Source organism: Lathamus discolor, chromosome 16, assembly GCF_037157495.1.
Source record: "Lathamus discolor isolate bLatDis1 chromosome 16, bLatDis1.hap1, whole genome shotgun sequence".
NCBI lineage: Eukaryota > Metazoa > Chordata > Aves > Psittaciformes > Psittacidae > Lathamus > Lathamus discolor.
Window position 1 is genome coordinate 7,726,901 of NC_088899.1, and position 17,594 is coordinate 7,744,494.

At 39.5% G+C, this 17,594-nt stretch overlaps 2 protein-coding genes across 29 annotated transcripts in view; one reads left to right on the top strand and one right to left on the bottom strand.

Annotated features, from left to right (window-relative positions):
• Positions 1-2,863: 2,863 nt before the first annotated feature.
• RER1 (retention in endoplasmic reticulum sorting receptor 1) lies at positions 2,864-9,415 on the bottom strand. Its single transcript, XM_065696412.1, has 7 exons — positions 9,306-9,415; positions 6,088-6,173; positions 5,442-5,546; positions 4,766-4,865; positions 4,213-4,291; positions 3,976-4,111; positions 2,864-3,087 (listed from the first exon to the last, which is right to left on the bottom strand). Exons 2-7 carry the CDS (start codon positions 6,166-6,168, stop codon positions 2,998-3,000), a joined length of 591 nt encoding a protein of 196 aa, XP_065552484.1. The 5' UTR covers positions 6,169-6,173; positions 9,306-9,415; the 3' UTR covers positions 2,864-2,997.
• Positions 9,416-9,743: 328 nt separating this feature from the next.
• Positions 9,744-17,594, top strand: part of MORN1 (MORN repeat containing 1) — a 126,874-nt gene continuing 119,023 nt past the window's right edge. For 27 of the 28 annotated variants that reach the window (XR_010616293.1, XR_010616283.1, XR_010616292.1 and 24 more), the window contains exons 1-3: positions 9,744-9,950; positions 10,767-10,865; positions 16,274-16,370. Coding sequence is in view for 1 of the 28 variants with exons in the window: in XM_065696415.1 (XP_065552487.1) it covers positions 10,791-10,865; positions 16,274-16,370 (172 nt within the window). In the remaining 27 variants the exon portion in view is untranslated. Of the gene's footprint in view, positions 9,973-10,766; positions 10,866-16,273; positions 16,371-17,594 lie in introns of all 28 variants that reach the window. The other variant, XR_010616284.1, reaches the window with a different exon arrangement.

The window sequence follows — 17,594 nt, forward strand, 5'->3', positions numbered from 1 at the left end:
CATAACAGATTAACAATAATGCAGGTTTCCTTGGTGTGACAAACCATGACTTTCTTCTAGATCAACAGAAGCAGGTAATAAAACCCCCCAGTAAGACAGACTAATTTGCACACTCATCAATTAACATTCAGCTTCCAAACTCAAAGCTCTTCTACCACTATTAAAGACTTCTCACCAAGTATTCTAGACACTTAGGCTATAGCAGTGTAACAACTGTTGTTTCAGAAAAGCCCTAGTATGCATACTAAATTCAACTATAAAATGTTAAGTTTATAACACAGCTTAAGTTTGGCTGTGTGGTGTTTCCTATAGTCTAACATAGGGAAGAAGCTGATTTCAGCCATGAGACACCCTCTGCTCTTTATGGCAATAAGGGCAATTCAGCTAAGCCAGTATTTCAGAGTATAAAGGAGGAAGGATTCGGCAGCACCACCTCAAGGTTTATTCCCGTATGTGAATATTAATTCAGTTTTACAAGTATCTGAGCAGCAGGGAAAAAGACGATTGTTAGTTAACATCCTGTCATTCCTGCACAACAGATAATGTGCAAGATTGATTTATTTGTATTCTTGAAATACAGATGGGGAGAAAACACCAGATGATCCAGGCTGTGGATTGTGAGTTACAGTTTCAGTAAGTCTTTCACAAATGGCACTGAATGTGAACTTGGGGTGGCAGGGGAAGTGTGCTACAGTAAAAGCACTTCTTTTAAGATGGTTATTTGTACTGCAGAGATCTTGCTCAGCTACATAACCATTAAATCTCCAAGTGTTATCACAAAAACACTCCCAAATTACTTTAACTTTTCATCATAACTATAAATGAAAAAAAAAAAAAACCAGTTGCTGGTATCTATGCAAACACTTCTTCATTACTGTACAAACATGATCTTCAGAGCTGTAATAGCATCACTTTTGTACACCAGAAAACTTTTAGGCATCCTTTGCCAACCTAAAACCGTCAAGGCAACAGTGGGAGAGAAATGCTCCTTATCATAAATCAAAACATGACTATCTAAGGAAACCACTGCCAAGAGAACGGTAAGAACACACATTCAGTTGCACTGTAAACAACATAGGAAACAAACAATGACTGGGAAGCATCTGTGAAGTTGTCAAGCCAAGTTTTTTGTGCATTCCGTAAGGGTGGTTTTTTTTAGCACTTTCAAGTGATAAAAATAGAGCAAAGTTTAACAAAATGCCATCAAGCTTGTGTGGCCCTTGCATGCTGAGTCAGCCAGGGAACTATGCCCTTGTCCCAGCACCACCTACAATCCCTATTTGAAAAGTGTAAATCCCACTGAATGCAGAGCACCATCACCCACCTGAGAATGAGCAGGCATTTATCTCAAACTGCCACTAACGTTCAAAATCAAGTGGAGGTAAAAATGTCTGATTTGCAATGGATGGCGTCGACTGAACACAGGAGTCATCCCATTTGCTGATACTGATAAACATAATAAACATATTTTTCTCCCCAGTTTGGCCATATTATTCAGGAACGCCAGCAAACCTAAAACAGCGTCTCCAACTCGGGGCTTTCACATTTTTAGGCAACAAGCTCCAAGCACCCATGACTGGGACTTCATAAGGCCCTTTCTGGTAATGCGTTTCCATAATTTCAAGTTTTACCGTTACTGGTTTCCACACTGCTAATGAAACACAGGAAAACCAAACAAAAAGCAACAGGTCAATGTGAACTAAAACTACCTGTCACTACCCAGGATTACTGTACACTGAATTCCAGAGCTCCATAACAAATACATTCGACAAAAATCAGATGAAAGTGTTCCTACATGTATTTTCCACTTTGGTGTCTGTTGAAGTTGCCACTGTTCTCCATGCAGAATCTTCAGAGCTAACCTTTTCCTGCTTTCTGCCACTGAATACTCCCTGAAGAGTTTAAAAAGGCATTTCATGAAGATAAATTAAGGGTAATGACTATTGAGAAGGAACCATAAATACTGTCAGGTCAATATATGTATATAAAGATAGAGAACAAGTAAAGGGGGACACTGTCTTTTAATAAATTTTGGAATTAAAAATTCACTTAATAAAACTGCAGCTGTATCACATGAAAAAGTTTACATGCAGGTCATTTATCTCAGATTCTTTTTTTTCCCCATAGAAAATGAAAAGCTGTGATAAAACCCACACCATTTACCTGCTATGGCCAGTTTGGGTATATTCTGAAGGGGCTGCATGAAGTCAGCTTAAATTAAGAAATCCTTAAGTATGAAAGAAACTCCAACTAGTAACAATTAAAATATAGATTCTTATAATTCCAGGTCCTCAAAGTAAGTTGTGATTTTGAACAAAGTTTGAGTCATCATGAAAGAGCCCAATTTTAGCATCTGCAAGGAGACATTGTGAAACTGGCATTAAAACCCAACACAAATGAGTTACTTGAGAAGCTATGAGTATCTTTTCCCTAATGCAAACCCTGTAATTTTGTAGATTTCTTATTCCTATCTATATTTGTTTGGTTATAACTCTGTAATACCATGCATTTAGGAAACAGGCTTAAGTTCTGTATCTATTTAGGTCTGCTGAATTTGTCTATGAAAATAGCACACGGCCATGAAGCAGAAAACAGCATCACGTGTGCCACCGTACATTTTTCCTCCAGATACGTGCACAGCACTTCAGGGTGATACTGAGCAGGAGAACTATGTAAAAATACACAACTCTAAGCCATTAATTGCTCCAGTGCAATGAATCTTGAAAGGAATACATTATCCCAAGTCTATGGGATTATCCAAAGTTTCTCCAACTGCTTACAAAAGATAACAAACTCAATGCAATTTGGTTAGAATGCCAGTTTCTTTAAGAAACTGATATTTCAGATAAAAATAGCACAATCCTTTAAAACAAAAATTTAACTGTTTTGTCACCACTCTGTTAATCATTTTTTATGAAGAAAAAAGGCATTGTTACAATGGCTCAAAATCGTTCCTTTAGTTAGAAGTAGAACTGGTCAACAGGTTGATTGCATCTTCTAGCTAGCAAAGGTCTTTCCAACATCATCTTTCCCTTTGTATTTCCTCTTGCCATGTGTGAAGGGTATATATCTGTACTTTATCATGTGCTGTAAAGAGAAAAGAACAATCTTTTAGGCAAGAAACTTATATGTTTACAAAAATGTTTTATACTACACATTGTAAACTACAAAGCCCTCTAGAAAGACAGTTCTTCAGCATTGTAAAGGTAAAGAAATACCTAACTACATCACTTTACATCAAAACAGGGGTATGAGCCCAGTCTTTAAAACCTCAAATTTGGTATACTCAACAATTTTACAGTAGAGTGAAGATTGTGATTCCCCTAATGAGTAAACTGGATAAAGCACAGAGGTATTAATTCTTTAATTCTTTAAAACTAAAGGATCTTTATGATCTTTTAATGCATAACTTTGAAGAAGAGTACCTAGCCAAAATTCTGAGTGTCTGGGAAAGAAATTGGTTCTTTTTAAAATGCCAACAAACCATAAGTAATTTATTAAAACTGGTGTGAATGACTTGCCTGTGTTCTTCTTCCCCTTTTTTTCACCTACCCTCTCGCACCAACTTGTCAGAACTTCCCTTTTCACTCATCAGAGATCCTACAAGACCTCTTCATTAAAAACAGCCACAGTTAACTGAAGAAAGGAAGTGGGCGGGGAAACTAAGACTCCTCATGCATAAAAAGCAGATTCTGAATTCTATGACCAAAAGCTTCTGGAAGCAAGCATAAGATTTTGTGAGGTGGTGCATGAAGACTTTTTCTACAAAGCATTTTTATTTCCCATTGTCAGTATCTGCTCAAAGTTGCAAATATTCCACACTTGAACTAATGTTCAACTGTTTACTGTTTAAGTTCCTCTAGTAAAAGAAGCACATGCAGTACAACTTATACGTCTAACATGCTCAACTGTTTGGATTGGAACAATACAGTAAGTTCTGACATGACAAATGCTACTCTATTTTCAGAAAGTTACCTTGATTTGCCTCTTCATAGTGATACAAAAAAGCATAATGAAGTACATCACAAGGATTGGCCAAAAAACAGGAACGTTGAAAGCCTCAAAGAACGTACATGCCATAGCAACCAGGATTCCTTTAGTGGCAGAGTGCCTTAAAAATAATATTAACAATTAATCCTTCAACCCCAGCTACCACTGATTTGATGCAGTATTTCTGTTTTTCAGAAGCAGAACATGGACAGATCCACTCACCAGAATTTAAACTCTGGGAGCCTTCTAATGAAAGGCCGAAATTCTTCATTTTGCCTTGTAGGTAAAGAAGGACCATCATCTGAAAAAAACAGAAAAGAAACAAACCACAAACCCCCTCACACTCATTTTCCACACTCCTCAGACTCTAGATTTTCTTTACTTTTCATCTTAAAAAAAGAAAAACTTTCACTGTTACACACAGATTCCAGTTACAGTGACTGTTTTAATGTAACTTAACGCTGGTTTCCCCAAAGAAAATAGGTAACAGAAAGGAGCACCAGGTCACTTGAGTTACTATGGTGAAAACTTAAGTCACATAAACCTTCCTTCAAGACATAGAAGGCTAACACAATATGGAGTATGTTCAAGTCCTGAAAATAATAAAGACATTTTATCATGACTCCTGATGTCAAGCTGTATAGGTATTTTGCAAGTCCAAAAAACAATGTAATGATTCTAGCGTAATGCACATCTTTACTGTATCAGGCAAAAGGACCTGGAAGTTTGACTAAGTACAAAATTATAGCAAAATTAACTGAACTATTCATCATACCTGAATCTTCCATTAAAGAGGGGTCTACCTTTGGCGACAAGAAAGCTATGAAGAGATTTAGGTGGTAGATTCCCAAGGCATATGTCACAATGTACCAACCCTGAAGCAGGGAGGAAAAAAGAGTGTCTTTCTGAAAACCATTTTCAGGTACTGATTTTTCAACAGTATTAAACAATCTGGTTTTTTGCTTCCTTGAGAAGTGCTTTTCTACATCCACCATTAGCACAAAAAGTTTTCTGGACTTTTAAATGAAAATACTAGAAATTCTCACTGTATAAAATAAGCATTCTGACTCTATGAAAAGATGAGCTCACCTTTATGAATCTATTTCTTTTTTTTGTGCACTGACAGAAACTTATGTAACATTTTTCACTTAAAGCTACCTAAATGACAACTGAACTTAGTGTAATATAAGCAAGGTTTAAAAAACCAAACAAATATCCATTTCTGTTGCCATCAGATGCATATCCTCAAGCATTCACACGTCCTCCATTCTGAAGCAGGAAGTTTAACACCAACAAGATGTGTTTTTTCTTCAGACTATCTAATTTACTTCTGCTGTGTGCTGAATGACACAGTACGTAATTCTGGAGTAATACCATGCCTCAAAAACACTTAAGAAAAAACAGAACAGTAATAGCTAAATCTACTTCAGCAGTAAATCCAGTTTTCTTACCTGCAGTAAATAAACTCTAATCATGTAGATAAAACTCAGACCCAAAGTTACAATCCATCGCACTGCAGTATATGGAGTAGATTTGTCTAACCAGGATTGGTAGATCTAGGAAGAAATATAAAGCGTACATCTGTAAAATATATGATGCACAGTAAATAAAGTTTAGTACAGGGTAGCAATTAGAAGTAGTAAGCATTTGTGAGGAGTATTTTGGGAAGGAGAGTAACATAAAACACTTGTACTCTTCCTTACAAATAAACTGAATCACACAAACACACAAGCATTGTTCTGTATTTTTTTACACACACAAAAAATACCTCATGCTGGGGACATCATAAAGCAATATATTTTTTCAATATTTAATGCAAGTTTACTTTCCTTAAGATGAATCTGACATGAAAACTGAAGTCGTCACTCTCTATTTTTGACAACAACATGTATTTTCACTGTGCAATATCACATGTAAGTCCATTAATTATACCATTAAGCTGGGTATTATAATATTTATTTTTAAAAGGCTTCAAAGTAAGTATTTCATACAGATGTTAGTGTTTAAACAACTAATCCAAAAATAATGATGTTTACTTAAGAAGCTGCACTGAGACCTGCTTCTAATGGATTCAGAAAAGCCCTACAGAAAACCAACCTGTCCGAGTCTTGAGAAAAATCTATAGACCACAGAAGGCTTTCCATGCACAGACTCACCAATACTGTCCCCTTCCGACATAGTTGCTGTGGAAACAAAACATGACACATAGGTAACATTTAAAACAAATCTAAGCTCAGCGAAGCTTTACAGTACATTATCTGAACAGCATTTACATGTGATATTCTTTTGGATTGTCCTTCCTGAAGCAAATATTTTTTAAGAAAGTGTTCTTAAAGAGAGGTAATTTATTCCAAAAGAAACTAATTTCCAAAAGAAACCGGCAAGAGAGCAAAGAAAAGGCTATTTTAGAAAGGCAAAACAGGATCCAGTCCATTTTAGGAAGGAGGGGAAAAAAAGTCCATGCAGAACTGCAGGAATGAGCCTTGTTAGCCATCTTCACCTTGAGCAGGCAGGAGCTGAGTTACAACATCTAAGCACTGAGATATGAACTGCAGCACCAACCCTCCTGCCTCCTCAGTTTCTTTAGGCAAAGAACAAAACCAAAATACTTTTTAAAAAGCTGCTTAGGATCTTTAAATACTGACTAGATAAGTGAAGAAGTTCAGGACTCTGTACACCAGTGGCTACAGATAAAAAGCTCTACCACAAGCACCTATATCAAAACCCTGTCCACTGCTAGAATTATTCAATGAGTTTCTCTCTCTTGAACATTAAGAGCTCAGCAGTGACACAAAAGTTGCACGCGAGCAAGGCTGTGTAAGGGCCAGGATTCTGAACTTGTGATAAAAAATGAACCAAGGGAATTCTTTCTTCGTACATACTTCTCCTACCAATTTCAGAGCTTTATTTTTCTTCTCAGTTAAGCTCAACCAAGTTTTACAGCTCCCTTCAAGATAGAAAACAAACAAAATAAAACAGATTCTAAACAGAAACATTTCTGCCACATCACCAAAAGCAATCCCTGACATTACTTCCTGGAGTCCTCATCTGTGGGTGGGACTACATAACTCTAGGATAGTGGGAGTTCTTTCAGCCCTCTATCAATATCGCAAGGGCCTCAGATGATACTAAAGATCTATCAAACTTTACTAAACCAGAAAATGATAAATTATCTTAGATTCTGCCATACAGTGACTGCTGCAAATAATAATTACAGGCCAAGGCCAACGTGGAGAGGCACAGAACCTGCAAGCTGTGCATTTTCTCTGTAAATGTCTATAAGGTACATCCTATGGAATAGTTAGTAAGTAGAAAAAAAGGAGTTCTGTTACACTTCAGAAGATAAAGGGATTCATTATGAGGCTTCAGGAGCTGCAGTCCCTTTTAACTCAAGCTAAAGTAAGAAGAAAAAAATCAAATACAAACTCATACAATAGAGATACAGACTTTTTCAATACAGGCAAAAGGAAATAATTCTTCCCCTTCACTGCACTGCAGGAGACAGAAGTTACTCAGCATTATCAGGTGAGCATGATTTTGTGCCCCCCTCCCTTTTTTTAAAATGTCCTGAAGTATATAAGCCATATAAAAATGATAACCCATCTATTGATCAGAGAGCAATTCTCTAAAGATCACAAACATAAAACCTCCTGTATCCTCAACATTAATTTCACAGATACATCCATAGCACATCTGGGCTATAAGTGGACCAAATATTACAATCTTGTAACCATTAATCTCTGTAGATCAAGGGAAGAATCCCGTATGTAAGGCTACTAATGGCTTTACAATGGAGCAAGCATTTTGCTTGGTGTAAAAATGACATTACATGCAACTATGTGTGATTGTTTATCATACACTGAGTTCTTCCACAGCAGACCAAGAAACACAACCAGCTAACACTGCCTGTTTTAATGAAAAGAAACCGCTCACTTCTTTATCATACACAGAGTTCTTCCACAGCAGACCAAGAAACACAACCAGCTAACACTGCCTTTTTAATGGGAAGAAACCGCTCACTGGCCCCATGCAAGCAGCACAGACTGAACTATATCATCTGACAGTTCACAGTTTTAGTTAACATTTTTTATCACAATAAAACTTTACTGAAAGAACATTTATAGTTGGATAATGACCAAGAAAAGCAGTCTTTGGCATTGCTTCGAAGGTAGTTTAGTCAAGAACACAGGTCAGAGCTCACTGGTTTAAGAGAATATTTAAATCTAACCACTAGAAATCCCTTTCATAAGACTTTACCACTTAGCATAATGAATTACAATAACCCTTCAGCTATTCCAGTAAAGCAAATAATCAGAAAGATATACAAAGATTAATACAACAAACAATTGAATGGCTGGCTACCGGCACAATACAAACTGCTACCAAAACTAAACCACATTAGAACATTTTTGCCTGCTGGAAAACACCAAGTAGGTGAATGTGTGACCTCCAACAATTAATCCTTTCCGCACAACCATTGTGGTAATACCACTACAAATAGCACTGCACCACTGGGCTCTTAAATACTGCAGGACCTGGGACAATAAAGCATTCAGGTTTTGCCTCACATCATCAAATACAGAGAGACACAGTTTTCAGACAACTCGCAGATCCTGACATGGACTCTTCGTAAATTTGGTACATAAACGAAGCCCGTAACCAGCAAAACCACACTGCTGCTCATGCAAGTTTCCTTATCTTATACAGAAAGCATTGCTGAAGAGCAACACACTGAAGTGACTTCTTAACAATGGGGAGGACAACCACAGAAAAACAACCCACTGATTGTGTAAACTGCTTTTAACCCTACAGCCCACGTTATTTAATTGGTGTCTGTCAGAATGAGGTCTGGCCCGTCAGGACTGTGCCACCAGCAGCAGCTGCACAGCACCCGTGCTCACGGCGCTTCCCTGAGACCCACGCACCCTGAGCACCCGTTAAACCCAACACAAGACACTTGGGGAAGAGCCAGCGGACGGGCAGGCTGGCGCTGCCGCGGCGCGGGCCGCGAAAGAGGAGGCCCTGAGGCAGGAGCGGGGCCCGCTGATGCGAGGGGGGCACGGGAGCGGGCTAGGACGGGCAGCGCCCCGGCGACAGCGAAACGGAGCCGGCGGCAGGCCCCGGGCAGCCGCCCCGCAGCGCCCGCAGCTGGGAGGAGCGCCCGGGCCGCAGATGCGGCACGGCCGAGCCCAAAGAACCCCCGCGCTCGCGGGGGGACCCCCAACCAGACTGGCACTGCCGCAGCCCGCAGGCCCCACTCCCTCCCTCCCTCCCGGCCGGGCCCGCGGGCACAGCGCGGGGCAGCGGCTACTCACGGGCGGGCGAGCCGCGCTCCTCCTGCCGCTACCCCCGCCCGCTTCCTCAGAGCCCAATATGGCGGCACAGCGGGGAAAGACCCACTTCCGCCTCCGGGGCAAAGGGGCGGGGCAAAGACGAGATATCGCCCCGCCATTGGCCCCGGAGGGGGAAGTGGGCGTTGCCGCGGTAAAAAGGAGGGAGGAGGCGCCTATGAGGGCCGGCGGTAGGGGCGGGGCAGGGCGGGGCAGGGCAGGGCAGGGCGGGGCAGGGCGGGGCAGGGCAGGGCAGGGCAGGGCAGGATACAGCTATCGGGGGCTGAGCGCGGGACCGGCGCGGCTGATACGCGTCTTTAGCGTCTGCGCATGCGCATGGGTGAGGAGCGCCCCACCCCTCGCTGCCGCTCGGCCTATGAGAGCGAGGGGGATGCTGTGTGGGCGGTGCCTGCGCGAGGCGGGAGCGTGCGCGGTGGGGCCGAGCTGGGCGCTGAGGTGGACGGCGCTGCCTCAGCCTGGGCGCTCGCCCGCGGCGCGGGGCGGGTCTCCTGTGTCCGCCACACGAAGAGAAGCGGAGCTCCCGCTGCTCGTTGTGGGCCGATGTAGATGCAGTCGCTCTTCCTGTGGTCCTAATGCTGTAGCTCGTGGCTGCTTCTGTGTCATCTGTCGGTAATGCTGCAATGACCTGCGGGTGTTTGAGAGCCCGGGTTCCCATTGCCGTGTAAAGTGAATTTAAGTAGCAAGGAAATAAATTTCTCTTCGTAGTTGGTGGTACTGACGTTGTAGAATAGGTATCCCCGAGGGGAATCAGTGCTTTAACTTCAGTATTACTAGTTACTGAGAGTTCAGTACGGTATTTCTGAGTTGTTGGAATAATTTCGGTTGTGTTCTCGTACCACGATGGGCAGGGCGGGTGTGGGAGCCTCGGCTGTGTCTTGCCAGAGGAATTGAGGCCTTTTGACTGAGCCCAGGGATTTATGCTGACCCGAGGAGCATAAATTGATTAAGTCTGCAACGATCCTTTTAGTTTCACCTTTTCTGAAAAATGCTGTCATTTGTAGTCATTAAACCTTTTGTATACTGTAAGACAGAACCAGAAGGTGAAAGGATCCCCTTTTTGCATGTAGGTGATCATTACCTGTGAAACTAACAGCTGTGGAGCTCACAACTGCAAGTCAGATCCTTGACTTCAAGTTTTAATGACTGTGATTCTGTTCTCTTCTATTAGAGCCAATAAGGAAACACCTGATTTAATGGATTCAGCGTTTCTGCCTTGTATATACTTTTAAGTCCCTTCAGCTGGGGTCAGTGTTTAGATGCTGAGGTAGTGAGGGAAGTCTAAAACATGTGAAGGTGCCAACAATGCATAGAGATAAATTTGGTCATGTAAACGAGAAAAACATGAGAAAGTCTCAATCTTCTCCTTGAGCAGGAAACAGGGGTGGACATTTCTCTGTTAATAGGAAGTATTGTTTTATTTTCTAGGTCAGGACAGGGTGTTCATCGAAGATGGAGGTTACTATGAGAGCAAGTGTGTTCATGGAGAAATTATGGGGAATGGATTTCAATGCTGGGCATCCACAGGTAAGTCTGTAACTACCAAAAAAACCCCAAACCCTGTCTCCTTAAAATCGGTAATATAAATATGTATCACAGGCAGCCAAACTGATTTAGTCCAAGTTGTCCTACTTCCATGATGTTTATTGAAGAGTTCTGTTTTTCATGTTTTCCATTGGCTCCTCAAGTTAGGCTGTGTTAACCGTCAGTCACTTCAGAAAGCTAATCAAATATGTCAATGGTAGAAACAAGAAACATATATCATCAATTTCTGATACTTTTTTCCCTTAAAAAGCTGTTCAGGTGACTGAAATTCAAGTACTACTTTAGTACATTCCTGAACCATAATAGAACACACTAGAAGTCTTTTGAACACATCACTCTTGGTTTTACAGACCAGAAGGAATATGATTTGTTAGCTTCAAAATAACAACTATGTTTGTACATTTGTAGTCTCCATTAGACAGCAGTAATAACAAAAAAGTATTTGTTAATTATAAACCTCTAGGCTTTTATAATGTCTTATATTTGTTCTAAGTACAATATCACTTATTGTTGAAAGTTAAATATATTAAGAAATTCAAGATTGTTTGACGCATCTGTTTCTGTAGGTAACTTTCTTGTGTCACTTTGTGTGCACGCAGTTCTGCGCCACTGGGTGTCTCTCTAGCATCTGTTTTGAGACTGATTTAGTAAATTCTATAGGCTTACATTTGTTCAGTAGCTGGTCTGCTCTGCAGAGTTGTAAGCATTTAGTACTATATTTAAGTTTAGACTGTGTATGTGCTCAGAAGTGACAAGATACTCTGCCTTCCCTTTGCCCCCCCGGATAAAATCCTGACATTACTGACGACTGTCTTGTTGATCGATTATTTATATCGCGTAGAAAACATGATATAAAAGGCAACCGCTTAATGCAACTGTTCATTCTGCGTATGATGCTTTCAAATTATGTAACTTAAAATAAAACAATGAAAGCATAAGAGTAATTTTCTTCAGGCAAAACAATAGGTTAAACTTTTTTTAGCTCCTTTTTTTTTGACCTGTTACCATAGAGTTATGAAACAGCACCTTGGACATACTGAAGTAATCTGCTAGAGCAGAAAGAACATGGGCAAATATTTGAAGCTGCAAAGTATTCTAGATTTACTTCTATGTGATCTATGTGAATAAATTGAGTAATGGCAGGAATGTTGAATTTGTCTGTTTTTCCTCTTAGGTTTTAACTCTAATAATGTCAGGGATAGATTTTTAGATCAATCTTTTGCAAGTGATAAATTTTTAGTAAGTGGATGTTGTCAATTAGTAGCATATTGTAGGCTGCGAATCGTCAGAGATTCAGATCGATTGAATGTCCAGTAAACAAGCAATGATTGTAACTATATCAGCAGAGGAGTCCAATAATGACCAACAACTGTGATTTATCTACTGCTTAAACATAAAACTATTTTCACAATGGGTAGAAATGTTGTCAAGAGATGCTAAATAGAAACTGTAACTACAGTGGCCTGTCTGGCTTTCGTGCATTCGTATGTGCACACATTTGAGAATGAAAGATGACAATGAGATGCTAATGAAGTAAATTGCTCATTTTCTTCATGAACGTGTTTCCTTTCTGTGATTTCTCATTTCTGGCTGCTGCCTAGGTCCTAGTAAGCAGATGCTGTGCTCCATTCTGTCCCTGTTGCTGCTTCTTTGTGTGTTTTGGCTGTGTTTGGTTTGTCGTCCTTCCCAGAGGAAGGCCTGCTGTTAGATACACCTGTTAACCACATGGAACAGGTGGCAAGCCTTATGGGCTTCTTCACCTGCAGGCCTGTGTTCCCCCCAAATCCATCTGAGTTACCTGTTTGGAAATGCCACAGTTTCAGTTCTGATGCAAATTATTCCAATTACTTGAATTTTGATTGCTCAGAGTTATTCTGCATACTAGTGGATATTATGAAATTGGAAGATACAGTAGGTCTTCCTGAATCTTGATTACATTCCTGTATTAAAAAATCCAGCAAAACATTATTCTCCTTATTATTTCTCCTTATTATTTTCCTTAGTATTTCCTTATTCAGGGATCAAAAGCAGTTTAAAGTTATTGTCTTTTATGTATATTAAGCCAGTAAAACAATTTGAGTGTCAATAACTTTCTGAAATGTTGTATAGAAACTCTGAGGTTTGAGGGAGAAATAAAACTTTATATGTCTTTTTACATAAACTGTGATTTATATTTGAGACTGTAGTTCTTGGGATAAACATTTATTCTCCCAGGTTCTAAAACCAGGCCATATTGTGTGAACTATCTGAACATATTCAGCCAGATGAGTAGTCAGGATATACATGAGTAACTGTGTATTTGAATACACATCATAGAGTCATAGAATGGCTTGGATTAGAAAGGACCTTAAGATCGTCTAGTTCCAGCCCCCTCTAGACACATCCCACTAGACCAGTGTTTGTCTAAATTGGCATCCACTGAGGCTGTATGCTGTAATGCCAGAGATTTTAATAAAGGGAAACATGGTTCAGTCATTGCTTGAATCTGTAGGGTAATTTTGACATGATATTTAAGATCAGGATCATGCAAATAAGTTTCATGAATGGTTGAAACCAAATGATGAAAACGACTGATGAAAGCCCAAATCAGAGCATGTAGAAATTGATTGTGGAGGCAGATGAGTTGAGTCTAGAGGCAGGCAAGCTTGAATTTGAAATAAACAGAATTAATTGCAATAAAAACTGTAGTAGCCAGTAATTGAAACATAGAAACATCATCATGTAACTGAACTGCATGTGAATTTACTACTGTTTAAGTTATTTTCTTAGAACTAGTTGTTTCAAAGTTGTCTCCCATAATGAATAAATTCTTAACATCTCAGGTTTTTTAAACTCAGTGAGTCATGATAACCTGTTTACACAGGCTGTTGCAGAAATGAATTAATATGATAATATGATCTTGTGAAATTACCACTGTTAGTGTACTAAATGTTCTTATTTATTACCTAAAAGATTTAATTGTGGTTTAAATAAATCCCATATAAGCACATTTACTTTAGAGTTTAGAAACAATTACAACTGCAGTGTGCAGTTACTGGAATAAATTCCTTATTACTGATTACTGGGATAGGAGGATATCTGTGTTGATACCTAGTTGGTGATAAACATCTTTGTCTTCACTGGTTGCTGTTCTTCACGAGCTTTATTTCTGTTTTGGTCTCTATGAGTAGGTTGCAGTGTCGTTGTGCGTTGTAGGTCTCTGAATCACAGAAAACACAGGGCCTTACTAAAACTCAAGGATTTAGTTTTGTTTAAAGCAGAATTTTGTGTTCTAGTTTAAAACCAAAACCAAATGCAAACAAGAGAACCCCCACAGCACAATACAGTCCATCACTGGAAGCTTGTAGCTTTTTCTTCTCTGTTTCCTGCTCCCCTTTGTTTGTGTACTAACTGGTAGCTCTTTTTCTGGAGGCCCCTGTGTCACTCTGGTTGTTCACGCCTTTGTTTCTCTGCATAAATGTGTGATGTATAGATAGTGCTTATGTGGACGTCAGCATTTCCAAACCTTGCATGTGTTGCATTGCTAAGCAACTTTTAGCAACACTTATCTCTCATCCTTATGCCATCTGGAAAAGAGAATAAGACAAGGAAATGTGCCAGCGAAAGACAAAGGCACATCTAAGAAAGAGGTGGCTTAATTACTGAAGAGAATGAGTGACATTAATAGTAGGCAATCATCAGAATTGATTGAAAGCAAGTACAATGCCTTTACAGGTAGTGATAAGGAACCACTGAGATAGGTTGCATATTTTATACTCCCTGGCCTTCTTCCTTCCCTAGAGGAAGCAGTACCCAGCCGAATCCTATTGTATATTTAAATGCAGTGGTGCAGGATGAAGGCCTCTGTGACTTCAGTACAAAATTTGGATACAGTTCCAGTCACAGTGAGTTTTTTCTAGACCTGGTTGTTACATTCAGGAGGACAACTAGGACAACTACTTATTACCCCTTCCACTGAGCAAAGATTGTGAAAATGCTGGTGGAGCTTGGATCTTGAGTACATTAGTTACTAACAGTGCTGCTGTCATTGAGATGACTGCTGAGATAGTGTTGTGTGCTTTGAAGTGATGGAAGGAATAGGCCAAAGCAAGTAGGATCAGAAGCATACTACCAAAGAACTGCTTTGTCTTTGCTTTCATCTTCTAGCTTACATCTGTAATTATTAAAGGTGTAAACAAAATGCTGTCAAACCCATCTGGAGTTTCAACTGGGTTCACACAGTTTAGAGTTACAGCAGTGCTTTATTTGGCCCCTCTGCTGTTATCACATTAAAAGCTAGATATCCAAGTTAATAGAAGAATGCACACTTTAGGTTTTGAATCTCTAGTTCCTTATGTACTCTTAACATTGAAAGAATATTGTCTGATAGCTGAACAGGATTTAGTACCACATAAAACAAGTGACATTTGTTACGGAGTCGTTTTACTTCCTATGCCTGGACTTTAGGCTGGACTTTGACCATTGTCTGATTATTTCCTTATCAGTTTCAACTCCAAACTCCTCCCAAGATAAGGGAACAACTCAGACTAATTTTCGGTGCCAGCTCTGTGCTTCAAGATGCATAGTACAGTATACAGTGTGTTCTTTTCATATCTGAAACTGAACCCAGTATTCCTGATTGTCTCCTTCCCTGTCCTGGCAGCAAATACCTGTGAAAGGTTTGACAATTTTTTTTATCCTTCCCTAGTATAGGACCACACAAAGGAATGTTTACTGTGCTGTCGGTTAATGTTAGTGGAACTGTGGCTGTGAACTAATCATCTCAAGATTATACTGTGTTGAAAGGGTACACTAGAAAAACTGCCCGTTCACCATGACGTAACACTCCATTGCATGCTTACATGTGCAAGTTTAACTTTGCTAGAAACTTTTAATTGGCTCATACCTAAGCTTCTGTGGTATTTGGCTTTGCAGCCTCAGGAATTTTTAAACTTTTGTTTGAAGGGTATGGCTTGGGTGAAATGCAGTCCAGATTTAAATAACTGAAGCTTTTTGGAATTGAGTTTGGTACACTATTTCACTTTTCACCATCTTTAAAAAGCAAAATAATGTGTGATTCTGTATGTGACAAAGCAGTTATTCATTCTTGCCATGTAATTTAATGCGATGTAATATATGAACTGAAGGACCTCACATAATAGTATCCCACAGTAACAAACCTTGGGCAAGAAATGTTTGATTCTCCCCCCTTTCCCCTTTAGAGGAGTACATAATCCTTGATGGTTGTGTGGTCTCCTATTCAACTTTTCACACAAGTGTTGGAAGGGTATTTATAAAAAGTCCTGAGGACCACCCACTCTGCTGTTGAAAATTGGCTGAAATAATCCCTTCTTTATAATTTAGCTGTGGTGTTGTCGAAATTTGAAATCCATGTGTATTCCTATTTAAAGGGGCAGTGGAGAAATGACGTATTCAATGAGTGGGGAGCTATAGTTAATTGTTCTGGTGACATCTGTGATGGACTGTGGATCAATGGCTCCCCTGCTGGTACGTACATTCATTGTGCTCTCCAGTTATTAACAAGTCTTTGGCATAATGCTTTCGTTGTCCCTCTTTCGATTAATATGATCTGCCTATAGTGTTTCGCATCCTCTGAGTACTCATTTCTCCTAGAATGCGTAGTTCTCTGGACAGGGGGTTGACTATTTGACTGAGGCCTTTCCTACAGGGAGGGAGCTGTTCTCTCAAATTAAACACGAAGCTACAATGAGGCATCAAATATTCTTGTAATGGATTTTTATTCTTGCACAAGGGAGAGGTTTTTGGGTTTAATAACGTGGATTTTTAATTTTAAAGTAAAAGTATTTTGGAATTAGTAAATTGGAAGGGTAGCAAAAGAAACAAACTGTGCGTGTGCATGATGGGATGCATGTGCATGAGACAGTAAGCCCAGATAGTTTAAATTATGTCATTGGAAATTGTAAAGAATTGCTCAGCAGGTTATAATTTCTTAAGCACAGAGCAGAAATGAATCCTGTCATAATGCAAAGATGTGGCCTCAATAGCTTAATAGAAAGCTTTTCTAATCCAGTTGACTTCTGCGTGAGGGGACTGTTTACACAGGGTATAGTAGTTCCAACTGGAGTGTAGCTCCTCAAGAGGTGCTCATAAGTAGATTTTAGTATTGCCTCAATCAGATATGAATGTATTGCCACAAAAGTGATCCAAAAAACTTGAGATGCAGTACATATGCACGTACCCTTGGTGTCAAGAAGCAGAACACATGGAATGGAACTAAGATCTGTGCAGCAGCCCATCCTAAGTATATTTGCGTGTCATAACCTCTACTGTAAGGTGTTAATAAGACTAAAAATGAAATATTTAATCAAAAAAAAGAAGAATATAATTCACCTGATTGATTTCCATCTCTAATATTTGGCATACTTGTAATGCTAGGTCATCTTTTCTGAACCCAGAATGAAAATCTTCATTTTTAGAAGCATTTCCTTTAAAGGAATAAGTTGTAGGTTTCGTAAGTCCCACAGTAAAAAGCTGCTTTAATCCAGTCAAAGTTGATAGTAATCAAAATTCATAGCTGTGTTCAAACCCTGTAAAATGTTGTGATGGTCTGTTTTGTGATTAGTTAGCAGATGTTAACTTTAACAGTCCTTTTTTTCTGGCACTGTAAGCTGAACAATAAGGAATTGAATAGGTCTTAAAGAAATCACTACACAATCATGGAAGTATTCTCTTCAGATTACTACAAGGATA

Bases quoted from the DNA above. Each gene is read 5' to 3' on its own strand.
- RER1 (XM_065696412.1), bottom strand. From the start codon at position 6,168: ATGTCGGAAGGGGACAGTATTGGTGAGTCTGTGCATGGAAAGCCTTCT. The intron at 4,866-5,441 runs GTAAGAAAACTG...TCCCTGCTTCAG, and splicing joins TTAGAGTTTATTTACTGCAG to GGTTGGTACATTGTGACATA. The intron at 4,112-4,212 runs GTGAGTGGATCT...ATTATTTTTAAG, and splicing joins CTCCCAGAGTTTAAATTCTG to GCACTCTGCCACTAAAGGAA.